The sequence below is a fragment of the Hemiscyllium ocellatum genome, chromosome 29 (assembly GCF_020745735.1).
Source record: "Hemiscyllium ocellatum isolate sHemOce1 chromosome 29, sHemOce1.pat.X.cur, whole genome shotgun sequence".
NCBI lineage: Eukaryota > Metazoa > Chordata > Chondrichthyes > Orectolobiformes > Hemiscylliidae > Hemiscyllium > Hemiscyllium ocellatum.
The window spans coordinates 30,098,384-30,117,246 of NC_083429.1; the positions used below are offsets into that span (position 1 = coordinate 30,098,384).

Genomic DNA, 18,863 nt, shown 5'->3' on the forward strand with positions numbered 1-18,863 from the left:
CTTGGATGCTGCCTGACCTGCTGTGCTTTAACCAGCAACACATTTTCACTTGAGGGAGTATAATTTAGGTTTACAAGAACTACACAGATCTCTGAAAGTTGCCACCCAGGTAAATAGTGCTGTGAGGAAGGCATATGGTGTACTGGGCTTTATTGGCAGAGGAATTGAGTTCCGGAGTCCTGAGGTCATGTTGCAGTTGTATAAGACTCTGGTGAGGCCTCATCTGGAGTATTGTGTGCAGTTTTGGTCGCCATACTATAGGAAGGATGTGGAAGCTTTAGAACGAGTGCAGAGGAGGTTTACCAGGATGTTGCCTGGAATGGTAGGAAAATCTTATGAGGAAAGGCTGAGGCACTTGGGGCTGTTCTCATTGGAGAAGAGAAGGTTTAAGGGAGATCTGATAGAAGTGTATAAGATGATTAGGGGTTTAGATAGGGTAGATACTAAGAACCTTTTACCGCTAATGGAGTCAGGTGTTACTAGGGGACATAGCTTTAAATTAAGGGGTGGTAGGTATAGGACAGATGTTAGGGGTAGATTCTTCACACAGCGGGTTGTGAGTTCATGGAATGCCCTGCCCGTATCAGTGGTGAACTCTCCTTCTTTATGGTCATTTAAGCGGGCATTGGATAGGCATTTGGAAGTTATTGGGCTAGTATAGGTTAGGTAGGATTCAGTCGGCGCAACATCGAGGGCCGAAGGGCCTGTACTGCGCTGTATCCTTCTATGTTCTATGTTCTATGTAACTACAATTCAACATCAGGAGTTAAATTCTTAGCAGAGATTATATAAATTAAGCCTGTTTTCTTTCGAATTAAGTAGGTTGCAAGGTGATTTGAATGAAGTCTTGAAACAGGAAAAGAAAGGATAGAAAAAGATAACCTATTTTCACTGGGCAGTCCAGAGCTCGGGGGCATAGTCTGAGAATTGAAGCCAGAATATTCATGAGAGATTTTAAGAAACACTTTTACATGCAAAATGTATTCGATGTTTTGAACTCTCTTCCACAAATGGCAGTGGATGCAGGATCAGTTGTTGTTTTTAAATCTGAAATAAATCATTTTATTTTTTGTTATGCAAAGATATGAAGGAAATAGGCCAAAGGTAGGTATATGGAGTTAGGCCACAAATTAGCCATGATCTAATTGAATTATGGAACAGGCTTGAGGAGCTGAATGGCCTCCAGCTGTTACTGTGTTTCCACCTTCCTATCTAACCTTTCCTCACAGGGCAACTCTCTCATTCCCATTATTAGTCTGGAATACCTTCTCTAGACTGTTTCCAATGTTTGTACAGTCTTCTTTAAATGAGATGACCAATATTGTACACAGTATTCCAGTTGAAGTAAAGCAAAAATTAACTACTTCTGGTTTCAATTCACGTCACAACAAACAATGATATTCCATTGGTGTTACTCATTACTTGCTATATCTGGATAATAGTACTTGTGATTTCTATTCTATGCATCTCAGAGCTCTGCAATCTTTCACAATTTAGACAATAAATTTATGTTTTATTCTTCCAATTAAAGTGCGCAATTTCATACTTTCACACATTATATCCCACCTGCTAAATCTTTGTGTGCTCACTTAATTATCTATATCTTTCTGTAATTTCCTTATGTCCTCTGCATTATTGACTTTCTCATCTATCTCAACATATTTGACAGCCATACTCTCTGGCTGTCAAGATATTTGTATAAATTATACAGTTGAGGACCAGCATCCGATCTGTGTCGGACATCACTTGATACATCTTGCCAACCAGAAACTGTCCGATTTATGCCAACTCCTGGCTTTTTGATAACTAGCCAATCTTCTTGTCATGCTGGCCCCTCCACACAAGCTTAATTTTCACAATAACTTTGATATGGCACTTCAGCAAGTGCCTTCTGGAAATCTAAGTACAGTACATCCCCTGGTTCCTTTTATTCATAGCATATGTTACTTTCTGAATGGAATTCCAGAAGTTTGGTTGAATATGATTTCCCTTTAACAAAGGGTAAAAAATGAGGTCTGCAGATGCTGGAGATCACAGCTGAAAATGTGTTGCTGGTTAAAGCACAGCAGGTCAGGCAGCATCCAAGGAATAGAAAATTCGACGTTTCGGGCATAAGCCCTTCATCAGGAATGAGGAGAGTGTGCCAAGCAGGCTAAGATAAAAGGTAGGGAGGAGGGACTTGGGGGAGGGGCGATGGAGATGTGATAGGTGGAAGGAGGTCAAGGTGAGGGTGATAGGCCGGAGTGGGGTGGGGGCGGAGAGGTCAGGAAGAAGATTGCAGGTTAGGAAGGCGGTGCTGAGTTGAGGGAACCGACTGAGACAAGGTGGGGTGAGGGGAAATGAGGAAACTGGAGAAATCTGAGTTCATTCCTTGTGGTTGGAGGGTTCCCAGGCGGAAGATGAGGCGCTCCTCCTCCAGCCGTCGTGTTGTTATGTTCTGCCGGTGGAGGAGTCCAAGGACCTGCATGCCCTCGGTGGAGTGGGAGGGAGAAGCCATGTTGAATATATCAAGCACGTTTTGAGAAGATTTGTAGCTCAGGTTGAGGTTCTGGATGTAGGTTTGCTCGCTGAACTGGAAGGTTCATTTCCAGATGTTCATCACCATACTATGTAACATCTTCAGTGGGTCTCCAGGTGAAGCACTGTTCATGATTCCTGCTTTCTATTTATATGTTTGGGTTTCTTTGGGTTGGTGATGTCACCTCCTGTGACAATGTCATTTCCTGTTCTTTTTCTCGGGGGTGGTAGATGAGGTCTAACTCGATGTGTTTGTTGATAGAGTTCCGGTTGAAATGCCATGCTTCTAGGAATTCTCGTGTGTGTCTCTGTTTGGCTTGTCCTAGGATGGATGTGTTATCCCAGTCAAAGTGGTTTTATTCCTGATCTGTGTGTAAAAATACTAGTGAGAGAGGGTCATGTCATTTTGTGGCTAGTTGGTGTTCATGTATCCTGTGGCTAGTTTTCTGCCTGTTTGTCCAATGTCGTGTTTCTTACAGTTCTTGCATGGTATTTTGTAATTGACATTAGCTTTGCTTCTTGCCTGTATGGAGTCTTTCAAATTCATTAGTTGCTGTTTTAGTGTGTTGGTGGGTTTGTGGGCTACCATGGTGCCAAGGGGTCTGAGTAGTCTGGCAGTCATTTCTGAGATGTCTTTGATGTAGGGGAGAGTGGCTAGGGTTTCTGAATATATAATGTCTACTTGTTGGGTTTGTTGCTAAGAAATCAGCGAACTGTATTCATTGGGTGTCTATTCTTTTTGAATACTGATGGGACAATTTCTGAATCTAGGGAGTTTTGGAAAATTAGAACCAACTGTTATATGTACATTTTCTCACTTGTCACTTGTTTAAGATCCTAGGATGAAGTCCATTTGGACTTGTCAGCCGACAGCTCCAACAGTTTACTCCATGTAACAACTGATGATTTATCATTTTCTTGTATTCTTCCCTTGTTGCAATTTCTGATTTATAGCTATCTCAGGAATGTCAATTGTATATTCTATCGTAGAATACTGATGCAAAATGCCTGTGCAATTCATCCATCATTCCATTATCAATTGGGGTGACATGGTGGTTCAGTGGTTAGCACTGCTGCCTCACAGTGCTCGGGACCCAGACTTGATTCCAGCCTCGGGCAACTCTGTGTGGAGTTTGCATATTCTCCCCGTTTCTGCATGGGTTTCCTCTAGGTGCTCTGGTTTCTTCCCATATTCCAAAAGATGTGGAGGTCAGGTGAATTGGCCATTCTAAATTGCCCGTAGTATTAGATGCATTAGTCAGGGGGTAATAGGTCTGGGTGGATTACTCTTCAGAGGATCAGTGTTAACTTGTTGGGCTGAAGGACCTGTTTCCACACTGTAGGGAATCTAATCAATTCTCTTTTCTATAGGATCAACACTCACTATTGTTTCAGCTGCCAATTATCTGCACGATTATATGCATTACTTTAAGTCTGATGCTATCAATAACCTTTCTAGTTGACCAAGTACGGGGTGGGTGAGTGGGGGGGTGGGGAACGGAGTGGGGTCATCAAGTATTGATTTTTTTTAACATATATGTTGATTAGTGTAACGCCCGTAGCTTGGGTAAAGGATTTTTTTGACAGTTTCAGTTTGGGACAATTCTGCAGAGATATTGACTAAAGCCAATTGTGTAAAACAGTTGCTGCTGATAAAAGGTTCAAAAAAGTAATTTAGAATTGTTAAGTTATGTTAGCTCAGTGTAAAGCGTTTCATAAAAATTCCAAACCAGAAATACATGTTTAAAAGTCTGAAGGGGTTATTTCAAATGCAGAATATTTAATCTGAGTTGTGTGAAGATTCCAGGAAGTGACTATTAGATGCTCTTCTTCTTTATTTAAAAAATATACTTTATTCATAAAAAATATCTTTACATACATCTATAGTCACGAAATAAGTCTGGTCCTATACAGTAGCATAAGAAGAAACAAACATTAGAGTTTGACTCTATCCAACAAACAAACCAAAGGCATTTATTTGATGAAGGGCATATGCTCGAAACGTCGAATTCTCTGTTCCTGAGATGCTGCCTGGCCTGCTGTGCTTTGACCAGCAACACATTTGCAGCATTTATTACTTATACAAGATTATATTTACATGCATTTAAAGCACCAGGATGTCCAATCATGGAATGACTCCCATTTAACTTTGGCAGAAAGACCTGAGATGATAATCTTTCACCACTGTCTCTTGGCAGCAGCTGCCCCAGGTTTTAATGCGTCCCACAGCCCATAGTCCTGGACCTTGGAATGTGTTAGTCTATGAAACTTGGTCAAGGTCATCTCCTTGCTCTGGACGACCAAGAGGTTTCAGGAGTTGAAGACACAGCTAAATCAAACCCTGGATGGGTGACAAATAAGAGAATTTGCTCTAGTTTTACTATTGTGAAGGTGTGCTTTTGCATGAATGGAATTATATCCTTATTCCATTTCAAAATCTTTAAGCACGTGTTATGTGTAAATAGTTTGGTTTATTTTTCTTTTCTTAATTTCTTTCACATAATAAACTTCTGCATGATTGTCAGAACTAAATTTACAATATTGCATGTTAATGTTTCAGTGAACTGAGAGACCATGGAACACAGAACCACCTGGGTAAAACCAAGCAAAAACAAAAGTGGTCCATAAAGCCAGATCTCAGTTTGGAGTTTGACTTGTCCAATAATAACATAAGCTGGGATCATAACAAGTGATGCTTCAACTCCCAGTCTTAAGAATCCAGGAGTGTCTTTCCGAAGTCTTCATACTACTAAGTTTAAACTTGCTCAGCTTCAAAACATTCCTTCAGATTTTTAACTAAACACTTCTGACCTGGAAATGTTATCAATCATCTTGCAATGATGTGATCTACTTTATATATTTGTGTGTATATCCCTAGATCCCTCTTACCAGACTTGTCCAGTAATACCATCAGCTGGGATCAAAACTGTTTCATTTCTGTATCTATAACACAACTTGCTGAAAAAAATTAAATGTCATCAAAGTGTCATCGTACTTTTAATTGTAGAGTCATGTTACTCAATTCTTTGGGGTAGCAATTTCTTAGACTATGGAATTTAACTATTTTTTTTGAAATTCAAATTTTTATTAATATTGAACCAAAGTTGAGGATGTTGAAATGTGAACTAAAAATGGTATTTTTTTTTCTTGGTCAATTGACATGAAGTCATGTACTGTATTCCAATGATGAGTTCTTTTTAATGAAAAACCAGTTGTATGGAAACTGAGTTTGAAATACTTGATGCATTCTTGCAGAAAATAATGTAATTTGGGGCATTACTCTTGTAATCTTGAGACATATTAATTGCAATGATAAAAGTGACTATATTTTCATATGATTGTATTGAAATAATCCTACTTTGTCTACCTCCCCCAGTTCCACCAAAAATCGTCAACATCTCCAGTAGTGTCTCTGTGAATGAGGGCAGCAATGTGACTCTCATGTGCCTCGCTATTGGAAGGCCAGAACCAACTGTGACATGGCGCCACCTCTCGCCACCAGGTAAGACACCTTTCATATCTTGTCAGTCAAGAACCTACAGACACAGAAGAACAATGATTTATAAAAGGAAACATGTTGACTTCACCAAAGAGATTTGCTCCAGTTCATGGTCCATGTTGCTTATTATTATCAGGGAAACCATCCTGTTAGTGTAATTTACAAAGAGTTTTTGAGGTTATGGATGGAACCAATTTAACATTGAAATTAGACCTGATTTTGGAACTTAATTATCCTTGATAAAATTAAAATCAAGTGCAAATTGTCATTCAAATTCTCAAGGATTTTAGAGCTATGAAAAGACACTTCACTTATTTGTTTAATTCGTTTATGAATGTATTATTATTACACACATACAATTAACTTGTGATAGTTCATTGATGGGAAGCATAGAGAATACTCAAAGTTGCTATAATGGTTTGGAAGATATTTAATTGTCATTGCATCTTCAGCAAGCAGAAAATGTGGTACCATATCACTTTGCTGTCTTTACATATTCTTCATTAAGATACGCTGAAATTTTGAGCGTATCAATATACTCTGAATATAGTGATAACCTATTCTACATTATAAAATACATTGTAAAATACATTTTTAAAAATATCTTCCCAAACACAGTCTAGTAAAACCACATTTTGCTGTATATAATGTTGTATATAATTTAATGTGATTCAGTATGGGTTAGCAGTCTACAGATCTGCCTGGCAGTTTGTTTCATGGTATGTTTTTGTGTAGATTGAGCAACTGGAGATTACTTAGATCAAAAATTGAGCTGTCCTCACAGGAATAAGAAAAGAGCAAGTGGTGCATGCCTTAATATGATTGCATTCTTTCAAACTAGTTTAAGAATGGGGTCAACAGAGCCTCTGTCACTTTTCAGCTGTCTCCTAGTTGAAGTTGAGTCAGCCATATTCAACAATAATTCAGGCATTCTCTTGATTCCATGTTCTTTGATTCCTTAGGGTTTTCACTTCCATTATCCTCTCACTTTAAGATCTTCTACACTTCTAGTCTCTATTCAGTGGTAATAACAACAGTATTCTGTACCAACATTTTACCTGTCAGTTATAAAACAAATGTCACCATATCGAGTGTTTGTTGTTGTCATTGTGAGCCAGTCAGTTGTGATGTTTTACTACATCAAAAGTGAGTGACAGGACAGATTATTTTATGGTTCATTTGTTGAGAACTGTAATTCATGATTACACATTTGGCTGTGCTGTGGAAGAGCTTGAGAAAGTGAGAGTTTTTCTTTAAGTAACTTTTTGTATCAATTGCGACTTCTTGCAAAACCTCATGGTTCCTTACAAAGATTCAGATGTCAGTTTTTGATCTGGCCCTTTGCTTTATCTCAAAACAACAATTCTTGAGTAATGCACGTAACAGGAAAATGAATTGCCAGTAGGTGAGGTTTCAGTGGAGCAATTTTTCAATGAACTTAATAATGTCAGAATCATATTAAAATTGTGAGAGGTTGGATCAGAAGATATGTTTGAACACTTAGCAAATACAATTTTTTAAAAAAAGGCACAGTTCATTCACTGACAAATTCTTAAAAGTTAAAATATCGTCAGTTTATACATTCTGAGATTGTACAGAAATATTTCGTTTTGTTCAGTCGACTCTAAGGGAAGACTGGAAAGAGTAAGAAATACTTCAAAAGATTGTTGCGATATTATTACTTTTCAGGCACTGAACAGGCAGTGGTTAAGCTGTCGACACATATTGTCCGGCATTCCTTAGTGGTCACTGCAACCATGAACCTCATGTGAGCTGTTTACAAATCAATATTGTGGCAAATAACTCACTTCCTGAGCCTTCAAAGCTTGACCACCATCTACAAGACACAAATCAAGAGTGTGATGGAATACTCCCCACTTGCCTGGATGGGTGCAGCTCCAACAACATTCAAGAAGCTTGACACCATCCAGGACAAAGCAGCCCACTTGATTGGCACTATGTCAACAGGCATCTACTCCCTCCATTGAGGCTCAGTAGCAGCATTATGTGCAATCTACAAGATGCACTGCAGAAATTCACCAAAGATCCTCAGACAGCACCTTCCAAACCCACAACCACTTCCGTCTGGAAGGCCAAAGGCAGCAGATACTTGGGAACACCACCTTCAAGTTTCTCTTCAAGCCACTCACCATCCTGGATTGGAAATATATAGCCAATCATTCACTGTTGCTGGGTCAAAATCCTGGAATTCCTTCACTAATAGCATTGTGAGTCAACCTATAATAGGTGATCTGGAGCGATTCAAGAAAGTAGCTCACTACCACCTTCTCAAGGGCAACTAGGGAGAGGCAATAAATGCTGGCCCAGCCAGTGACACCCAAAATGAATAAAAAGAAATATTTCTCTGGATCCTAGACAAGCTGGATTTATTCCTCAACCTCAGAGCCCTAGTAGTTAACTCTCACTCCCCCACCTCAACTCACCACTAAAACCCATCACCCACTTCAGTATCTCTCCAGGAGCTTTCCTGTAGGTACCTGTCAGCTTGAAAGTCTAAACTCAGCCCTACAGAAGTCTTATGTATCTGTCAGGGGTCCAGCATGTACCAACAACTTGTCTAGAATATGTGGATGTTATAAATGATTAATTTTAAGCAACCTTCTGGCCTCTCTGTGCATGCACCAAGTCTGAGCCCAGCAATAGGATCAGATTAATTTTCAGTCCATTGTTTTTTAGCTTCTGATTTGCAGGTTCAATGCTTTCCAACTGCACTCTTGTTTTCGACTAAAAACTACATTTAATTCTCACATGCATGATGGCTGGCATGTACTTTTGTGTCAGCAAAATGCTGGACTAATAGATGGAACATCCATTTGTTTACAATTGCTTTCTTTGTGCAGAAAGTGAATGGGAATCATGTGAAACAGCAATATATTTGGCATATCTAACTAAAATGGGGCAATTTAAATTTTCAAAATAAAACCATAAAATACTGAAAATGCTCAACACATCAGGCACATCTGTGGAGAGAGAAACATTGAATGATCCTGGCTGATGATTCAACTCATTAATTGCATCACTCGGCGACTGTAAAACAAGTTTAGATATGATTTTCTCATAGGGAAATTTGAAGTCCAGCTACACAAAACACACAAATAGAAGACAACCTCCCTATTCCATTTTTCTATTCTGTTCCTGTTCTATTCCTTTTCACTTTTGCAGTTGCTTGCATTTCGATTCAATGACTACTGCGAAATCCAGTGTACTATGTGCATATTCTGCAACATGCCAGGCAGCTGTAGGATTGGGTCGCTGAGTTGTTGATAAGGTCACACAATCTTTTTGATGCCTCAATTTCACCTCTACATATTACTGGTCAATGTGTCTGGTGTCACTCTGAATGAAAACAGTCAAGGGACTCCAATTAATCAATGGAGATGTTTCACCTCTTCACGTATGCTTTGAGGAATCCCTAAAGTCTTTCCATTATTCTCCTGGGAGTCTCCTGTCACCATCCAGTACTGAGCAGAGCAGTTGCTTTGGGAATCTTGTGTCAAGTATATGAATGGCAATTTGTGCACAATGGAGCTAATTCTGAGTGATTCATACTTTGATGCTTGGCATGTTGGTTTAGGAGTGGACATTACAGTTGAGCCATCTATCCTGCCTCCAAGTTTCGACGAGAAAACAAACCACATTGCTATGGATTTCATTCAATTCCTGATTCTTGTGTAGTTCACCAATGGTCATGCTGCAGTTATGAAGCTATTCATATGTTGTTTATTTCTGTGGGAAGCACAGGTGAACCAGGTCCCATTTTCACTTACAGAATGTTCACTTGCACAATTTTGCTGATCAAGATCTGGTATAGAGTCTATTTTATTTTCCCTTTTTTTCTCAAGGACATTTTAGTCACAGATAAAGCCTGATGTGAATAGATGGCTCCATTCCACTTCAGTAATTTACCAACATAAGTGCTATGAAGAGTACAAAATAGAATTTCAGTCATAGATAGAACACAATATTTTGCATATATTTTGTCTTCAACTTTGCATCACCAGTTAGGCACTTAAGCTGTTAATTATTTTGGAATGATATGCTAAGAAATTGTTGTGGTTCTGTTTGCCGAGCTGGAAGTTTTTGCTGCAAACGTTTCGTTCCCTGGCTAGGGAACATCATCAGTACTATTGAAGCCTCCTGTGAAGCGCTGCTTTGATGTTTCTTCCGGTATTTATAGTGGTAAATACTATAAATACCGGAAGAAACATCAAAGCAGCGCTTCACAGGAGGCTCCAATAGCACTGATGATGTTCCCTAGCCAGGGAACGAAACGTTTGCAGCAAAAACTTCCAGCTCGGCGAACAGAACCACAACAACGGACACCCGAGCTACAAATCTTCAACCAGACTTTAAATGCTAAGAAATGTCTTCACTCAGAGGTTCAACATCTTTGGAATTCTCTATCTCAGAGAGTTGTGGGTGCACCATTGTCGAATACATTTTAAATTGGGAATGGAGAGATATTTGGTGACTCAGTGAATCCTAGAACAAGGACTTGGGAAGAAAAGTGGAATCAATACCCAACATTCACAATAATCATCTTGAATGATGGAGCAGACTCAACATGTCATACGACTTGGTCCTTGAAATATTTCTTATAATTTTGATTAATTGCATACTTTAACTTTTCAGGACTTTTTGTATGTTCTCCTACAGGAAAAATTTGGGAGCAGAGTTGTTGTGTACGATGCATCTTTGTGTGAACAATGCGCATTATAACACAAGGTGCCAGGTTAAAGGTTGACTAATATGCTAAATGAATATATTTTTCCAAAAACCAGTCAGCAAATAATTCTTTAGCCTGAGTGGACAATTGGACCAAACAGCTCTTCCTTGTTCAATTTGGAAATATTTTGATTGCTGTCTTTGAAGCCGGCTGTGAGAGAGAGAGACACGGACATTTATAAATGCTATCTGCTGTTTGCTGCAGAGAGTTTGTTAAGGCAGTAGGACTCCAGGAAAGGAAAGATCAATAAGCAAAATAATCCACTGAGCTGAGGCATTTTAGCTATTCCATTGAGATAAATTATATCCATTGAACTAAATATATCTCTCAGTATTCATCCTTCAATGGAATAAAGCTTCTTAATGATCCAGCTCCAGCCTCATTTCCTCTGCGGGTAACTCGAATTGCCTTTAGAGAGATTGAAGTGTGGATCCAAGTTGTAAAGGGATGCTGTTGCTTAGCCTTGCAATAAGATGAGAAGTATAAAGAACTGTGAATCAACTTGCATTCATTGTTATACATTTCTTATTATGCATATGAAATGTGAAATTTGTGAATACCTACCATGGATGGATTGAGCACGTCAACTGGGTTTTAAATTTAAGCACCTGACAATACTGAATCGTTTACCCAAGAGCATGAGTCCTCTACCACGAACCAAAGCTATTGTATTACTTTTATTTTACAATTTATTAAAAATACATTTTTACAATGCATTTAATATGTTCCTCCCCCTTGTGGCTACGGTGATTGTCTTTCTCCTGTCAAACATGTCTCTTTACAAGACAATGTTTTTGTTTGGATGTGCCAAGTTAGCTATAATCGAATATTTCAGCTGATTAATTTACTTGTAGTTTCTAACTTCTCATGTTCATTACTGAAGCTAGAAGGATAAACTCCAACGTGAATACATTATTTGTCAATTTTAAATCGTCAATTATAAGTCAGAGGTTTCAGACATTGTGCTGAATCTGTACAGTATTTACCTTGGGCTATACTTTTGGCTATCAAAGTTCGATAGAAACAGTAGCTCTAAATTCTTTTCAGAGAGAGACTACAACTCTAATTCTTAGAACAAAACATTAACATTAAAAAAATGAGATTGGGTCAGGCAGGTGTTTAAAATATTCAAAGTCAGACTTCTAACCTGAACTCCTCTCATAATACCAGTCTTACTGGGTGAAGGAAATGCACAAACAATCCATTCCCAGCAGGTTGGTGTCAATTTACTGATTATCATAAGGCCATTTCATCCACCATTTCAAATTTGGCTCTAGCCAATTTTTGGGCCTTGGGCAACTTACTTTTTTTCAGTCAATGCTGGATCTCACATTTCTGCCTCATCAACATCCCCAATGACTGGACCCCCCATATTGCGGAGAAGGAAGTGCTGGATGTCTTGAAACGCATAAAGGTGGATAAATCCCCAGGATCTGATCAAGAGTACCCTAGAACTCTGTGGGAAGCTAGAGAAGTGATTGCTGAGCTACTTGTATCATCGATAGTCACAGGAGGTGCTGGACGACCGGAGGTTGGCTAACATGGTGCCAGTGCTTAAGAAGGGTGATAAGGACAAGTCAGGGAACTATAGACCAGTGAGCCTGAAGTCAGTGGTGGGCAAGTTGTTAGAGGGAATCCTGAGGGACAGGATGTACATGTATTTGGAAAGGCAAGGACTGATTAGGAATAGTCAACATGGCTTTGCACGTGAGAAATCATGTCTCACAAACTTAATTGAGTTTTTTGAAGAAGTGAAAAAAGAGGATTGATGAGGGCAGAGCAGTAGATGTGATCTATATGGACTTCAGTAAGGTGTTTGACAAGGTTCCCCATGGGAGACTGGTTAGCAAGGTTAGATTTCATGAAATACAGGGAGAACTAGCCATTTGAATACAGAACAGGCTCAAAGGTAGAAGACAGAGGGTGATGGTGGAGGGTTGTTTTTCGGACTGGAGGCCTGTGATCAGTGGAGAGCTACAAGGATTGGTGCTGGGTCCTCTACTTTTTGTCATTTACATAAATGATTTGGATGCGCGCATAAGAGGTACAGTTAGTAAGTTTGCAGATGACACCAAAATTGCGGGTGTAGTGGACAGTGAAGAAGGTTACCTCAGATTACAACAGGATCTTGACCAGATGGGCCAATGGGCTGAGAAGTGTCAGATGGAGTTTAATTCAGATAAATGCGAGGTGCTGCATTTTGGGAAAGCAAATCAGAGCAGGACTTATACACTTAATGGTAAGGTCCTAGGGAGTGTTGCAGAACAAAGAGACCTTGGAGTGCAGGTTCACAGCTCCTTGAAAGTGGAGTCACAGGTAGATAGGACAGTGAAGAAGGCATTTGGTATGCTTTCTTTTTTAGTCAGAGTATTGAGTACAGGAGTTGACACGTCATGTTGCGGCTGTATAGGACATTGGTTAGGCCACTGTTGGAATATTGCATGCAATTCTGGTCTCCTTCCAATCGGAAAGGTGTTGTGAAACCTGAAAGAGTTCAGGAAAGATTTACAAGGATGTTGCCAGGGTTGGAGGATCTCCTGTATAAGGAGAGGCTGAACATGCTGGTGCTGTTTTCCCTGGAGCGTTGGAGACTGAGGGGTAACCTTATAGAGATTCACAAAATTATGAGGGGCATGGATAGGGTAAATAGACAAAGTCTTTTCCCTGAGCTGGAGGAATCCAGAACTAGAGGGCATAGGTTTAGGGTGAGAGGGGAAAGATATGAAAAGGACCTAAGGGGCAACTTTTCATGCAGAGGGTATGGAATGGGCTGCCAGAGGAAGTGGTGGAGGCTGGTACAATTGCAACATTTAAAAGGCATTTGGATGGGTACATGAATAGGAAGGGTTTGGAGGGATATGGGCTGAGTGCTGGCAGGTGGGACGAGATTGGGTTGGGATATCTGGTCGGCTTGGACAGGTTGGACCGAAGGGTCTGTTTCCATACTGTACATCTCTATGACTCTATGACTATCCCTAACATCTCTGATCTTCTTTCCTATGTCCCTCATAACTACATTCTCAAGATCACAATTCACTTAGGCCTCTGCTTCCTGTGGCACCAACATCTGATGAAGGCCCATTCAACCCCCTGCCTCCTGTCCACTCTTCATTATGGAATAGATTTCTTGCACGCCTAAGGTTCTATGCGCCACCAGTTTGAGACTTGAACCTCTTTAGTCCTCTATAGCATTTACTCCAGCATTTCTCACATGACTGCCACTGTTGGAATTGCAAAACCTATGCCCACACCTCCCCCCTCACCTCCATCTAAGGCCCTAAAGGAGAATTCCACATCCATCAAAGTTTCACCTGTACATCCACCAATGTCATTTATTGTTATCTGTTGCTCCCAATGCAGTCTCCTTTAGGCTGGGGAGACTGGACGTCTCCTCGCAGAGCGCTTTAAGGAACATCTCCAGGACACCCGCACCAATCAACCCCTCTGCCCTGTGGCCCAACATTTCAACTCCACTTCCCACTCTGCCAAGGACATGCAGGTCTTGGGCCTCCTCCACTACCATTCCCTCACCACCCGATGCCTGGGGCAAGAATGCCTCATCTTCTGCCTTGGAACACTTCAACCCCAGGGCATCAATGTGGACGTACCAGTTTCTTCATTTCCCCTCCACCCACCTTACACCAGTTTCAACCTGCCAGCTCAGCACCATCCTCATGACCTGTCCTACCTACCTATCTTCCTTCCCACCTATCTGCTCCACATTCTTCTCTGACCTATCACCTTCATCCTCACCTCCTTCCACCTATTGCATTCTTAGCTACCTTCTCTCCAGCCCCACCCCCCTCCCCATTTATCTCTCCACCCTGGAGACTCCCTGCCTCGTTCCTAATGAAAGGATTTTGCCTGAAATGTCGATTTTCCAGCTCCTCGGATGCTGCCTGACCTGCTGTACTTTTCCAGCACCACTCTAATCTAGAATCTGATCTCCAGCATCTGCAGTCCTCACTTTTGCCAAGCAAGCCAGTCAATCATGTTGAAATTTGCTAGAAAACTCTTCAGTGATGCCTCACGCTTTGCACCTAAACTTCAATGGCATTTAGAAAATTTCCAAATGTTTGGCTTTCAAAAAGCTGCCCAATCTGTTACTCCACAGAGTTGGAGGTTAGATTGCAAGGTGAGGTCAGGTGGATGATGGGGAGAACGGCGCATGCAGTAGGGGTTGGATAGATGTGTGTGGGTGGTCAAAAATCAACCCCGAGAATCAAGGGATCAAGTTATAGCATAATACATAAAAATATAAACTATTTTTGCCTTGAAATGAGATAAACAATGCTGAGACTTCACTTCATGCAAGGTAGAAATGCAATGGAATAGGCCAATGCTGAGCATTATTTAGATTAAAATATGACTAAAGAAAGAAGGTAATAAGGTACAAATTGATATACATTTAGTTCAAGAATGATAACTGGAAACATTTCTCATGTAAAGAGAAATCAATACCTGAAATTGTCTTTTGGATTGAGTCACAGAGCCACTGAATAATGTCATCCATTTCTAAGTAACCTTGTGGTTCCATTTTATCCAAGATTCCTTGACCTCTAATTTGGTATTTCATTTCTTTCTGATTAAGTGTAAATATTTTTACACAAATCAATGATGAGAACAAATTCTGAAAGTACATTTGCGACATTCTGCAGCATTCAATGTTTTATTGGCATATCTTTTGTTGTACAAACAATAGTGAGTCTATTCCTAAGTAAATCTGACAGTAATGTCTCGCGTACACACGTGCACAGTTAAACTTGGAATCAGATTCCTTGCTTCCTCACAAGCTATGTTATTACAATCTGTCATTGGAATCTACACAGATATCAGTGTCGTTGTGTGAATTTCAACTAATTAAGCTGTTCTCACTTCAAAAGCAGTAAATATACTTAACTTTGTTCCATAAGAAATTATTGAATTTTCATGGCTTAGTAAATGTTAATTGTCGTGATAGGTATGATTGAAAGTGGCAATTAGCCCTCTGATCCTGAAACAAAATAATTTTACAAATTGATGTTTCATTCATAAGAACTAGGAGCAGGAGTAGGCCGTCTGGCTCTTTGAGCCTGCTCCACCATTCAATAAGGTCATGGCTGATCTTTTCATGGCCTCGGCTCCACTTAACTGCCCTCTCACCATAACCCTTAATTCCTTTATTGTTAAAAAACGTATCTGTCTTATCTTTAAAAACACTTACTGAGGAAGCCTCAACCACTGGGCACGGAATTCCATCAATTCACAACCCTGCTGGTGAACAAGTTCCTTCTAAACCTGCAATTTGGTCCTAATTCCCTCAGAAGAACTTGCAGATGTGAACAAAATTAAAGTTATATTTTTGAATTTCCTGTTGTTCACTGTTTTATATATGCATCAACCTGGCATTGGTGTTTCAATGTTTACATTACTTTTTGCTATGTTCCAAAGAAGAGTCGATTTAGACTGAAACATTGGCTCTATTCCTTCCTCCTCAGTTGCTGCCAGACTGGTTGGGTTTCCACAATAATTACTATTTTTTTATTGTTATGTTAAAAGTAATGGAAATTTCCTGCTCTGTGATCTGTGCGCCTCAGTGATGGTTGACAATGTATTTGATTGCTTGAAGAGATTTTCTCTTCATGGATGTCACAGAGAACATGTTCAATCTGATGCCAAAACCCCATCATCTCTATTTCAACATCTCCTAAAAGTTTGTGATCATTGTATCTGGGGTGAATATTGAAAGCTTTTTCTTAACTATTCACATCAAAATCAAGCCATTGCTCACTTTTAGTTTGAGTTAGATTCACCTCACATTAGCACTCTTGATGTCCATGGAAAAACACAGTTGAGGTAATTTTAAGCATGTTTGCCATCTTGTGGATGTTGTACATTTTGAAGTGAGATATGTTAATTCTGGGAAGTAGAATATCGTTCCATCGCATGTATTGATTGACAGCATCAACCTTCTTGGGATGATGCATATCTTAATAAATATAGATTACATCAAGGCTACCACACACAGTATCTCAGTTCCAATCTATAAAGAATACCTACTAATACAGTAGTGAACAAATTTCTATTTCATATTTTAGTTCTGTCCTTTGTGATTACTGTGTGTAAATTAGTAGCAATGACTGTACTTTTTTTTCATATGTCTACTTAAATACAGAGGTACTTTACTTTCCTCTGAAGTCAGTTTCAAGGCCATTTGAAATGTTCAAGTCACAATAGAAATTACTGCCTCCATTACATCGCAGCAATCATCATTGTTGATTTTGTAACCATTCAAAATCTCTGAAGTGAATGTACACTGAATTTATTGATTTGGTTCTAAATGGATGATGTCATGGTTGACTACTCTTTAGTTGGAGTTAGTGTTTCATACAGAAGTCCCACTGTTTTACAAAAACTTCAATTTGGTTATAATTTTCCTTGTCAGTAAATGTTAGTATTAATATACAGTCATCCAACACCATCTCCTTTAACTGAAGGAGTTAATCAGATACCTATAATGAGGTAGCAATGTATGTAGAATCCCTACAGTGTGGAAACAGGCCATTTGGCCCAATAAGTTCACACCGACTCTCCAAAGAGTATCCCACTCAGACCCATTCCCCTCCCCTATTACTCTACATTTCCTCTAACTAATTCACCTAGCCTACACATGCCTGAACACTATGGACAATTTAGCATGGCATATTCACCTAACCTGCACATCTTTGAACTCTGGGAGGAAACCAGAGCACCTGGGGGAAACCCACACAGTCACAGGGAGAATGTGCAAATTCCACACAGGCTGGAATTGAACTTGGGTCCCCTGGTGCTGTGAGGTAGCCTGTGCTAACCACTGAGCCACCCATGCTATGATGATGTGAATGTGACATCACTTGTCATGTGCTCAAGTCTAAGAAGAGAAAAGGAATGGTCTGTACCAGAAAACAATGTACTTATCTTGAAATAATGGAATGGAAATAAATGAGTTGAGCAGAAATCTGCAAGTCAAACATTAACCATTTTCAGGTAAAGGTAAACCTTCCTAATAGAGAGCAAGTGTTCAAGGGGTTTCCAGATCTGATTCACTGTAAAACCCCATCTCAAAGTATTTTAAGAGTATTTGCTGTTCGGCTCTGAGTATTGGTGAAGCAACACCTCCTTTCTGCTGGATTACTTCCTGCATTAAATTCCAGATATTAGCATATTTGTTTTGTCTGTGGCAATAGCAAGTTTTCAAAACCTTTTGATCAATACTCTGGTTATAATTGGGAATTATGGTCATTTTTTGAAGGACTTCCTTCTTGCTATGATCTTGAGAAGGAAGGAAGCAGATCAGGTCTGAAATACCAAGGGCTCAAAGACCTATCATGCAGGAACGTGGAGCCTATAATCTGGGTATCAACTAAGTAAAAACAATGACTGCAGATGCTGGAAACCAGAGTCTGAATTAGTGGTGCTGGAAGAGCACAGCAGTTCAGGCAGCATCCGAGGAGCAGTAAAATTGACGTTTCAGTCATAGGCAGGTAGGACAAGTCATGGGGACAGTGCTGAGCTGGAAGTTTGGAACTAGGGTGAGGTGGGGGAAGGGGAAATTAGAAAACTGTTGAAGTCCACATTGATGCACTGGGGTTGAAGTGTTCCGAGGCGGAAGATGAGGAGTTCTTCCTCTAGGCGTCTGGTGGTGAGGGAGCAGCAGTGAAAGAGGCCCAGGACCTCCATGTCCTTGGCAGAGTGGGGGAGGGGGGGGGGGGGGGCGGTGGGGGAGTTGAAATGTTGGGCCACAGGACAGTTGGGTGTCAACTAGCCTAATAAGCTCCCAATATTATCCACAGGACATGTGCATATACTTCTGACTAGAGGGGTGTCATTTGCTACCTATGGAGAGGGAAAGAAATACCTCATCGGCCTAACTCATGTAATGTAAGCCAGCAATCCCAAAATGGGCAAACAACAAACTCCCTCCACTGTCTTGCTTGTCCTTGAACTTTGAAAATGTGTTTTAAAAACTAAGGCTGTTAACAATTTAAGTATTTAGAGATATAAAAAAGCAATTAAAAAAATAACATTGCAACTCACAAAACAGCCAAAATGCTTTGGCATTAAACAGTCTTGGGTGCTAAT

General features: G+C 40.0%; 1 protein-coding gene across 4 annotated transcripts in view; it reads left to right on the forward strand.

Moving 5' to 3' along the window:
* Positions 1 to 18,863, forward strand: part of opcml (opioid binding protein/cell adhesion molecule-like) — a 1,024,953-nt gene that overhangs the window by 663,467 nt on the left and 342,623 nt on the right. For all 4 annotated transcript variants that reach the window (XM_060847054.1, XM_060847056.1, XM_060847055.1 and 1 more), the window contains exon 3: positions 5,894 to 6,019. In XM_060847054.1, coding sequence (XP_060703037.1) covers positions 5,894 to 6,019 — 126 coding nt within the window. The remainder of the gene's footprint in view (positions 1 to 5,893; positions 6,020 to 18,863) is intronic.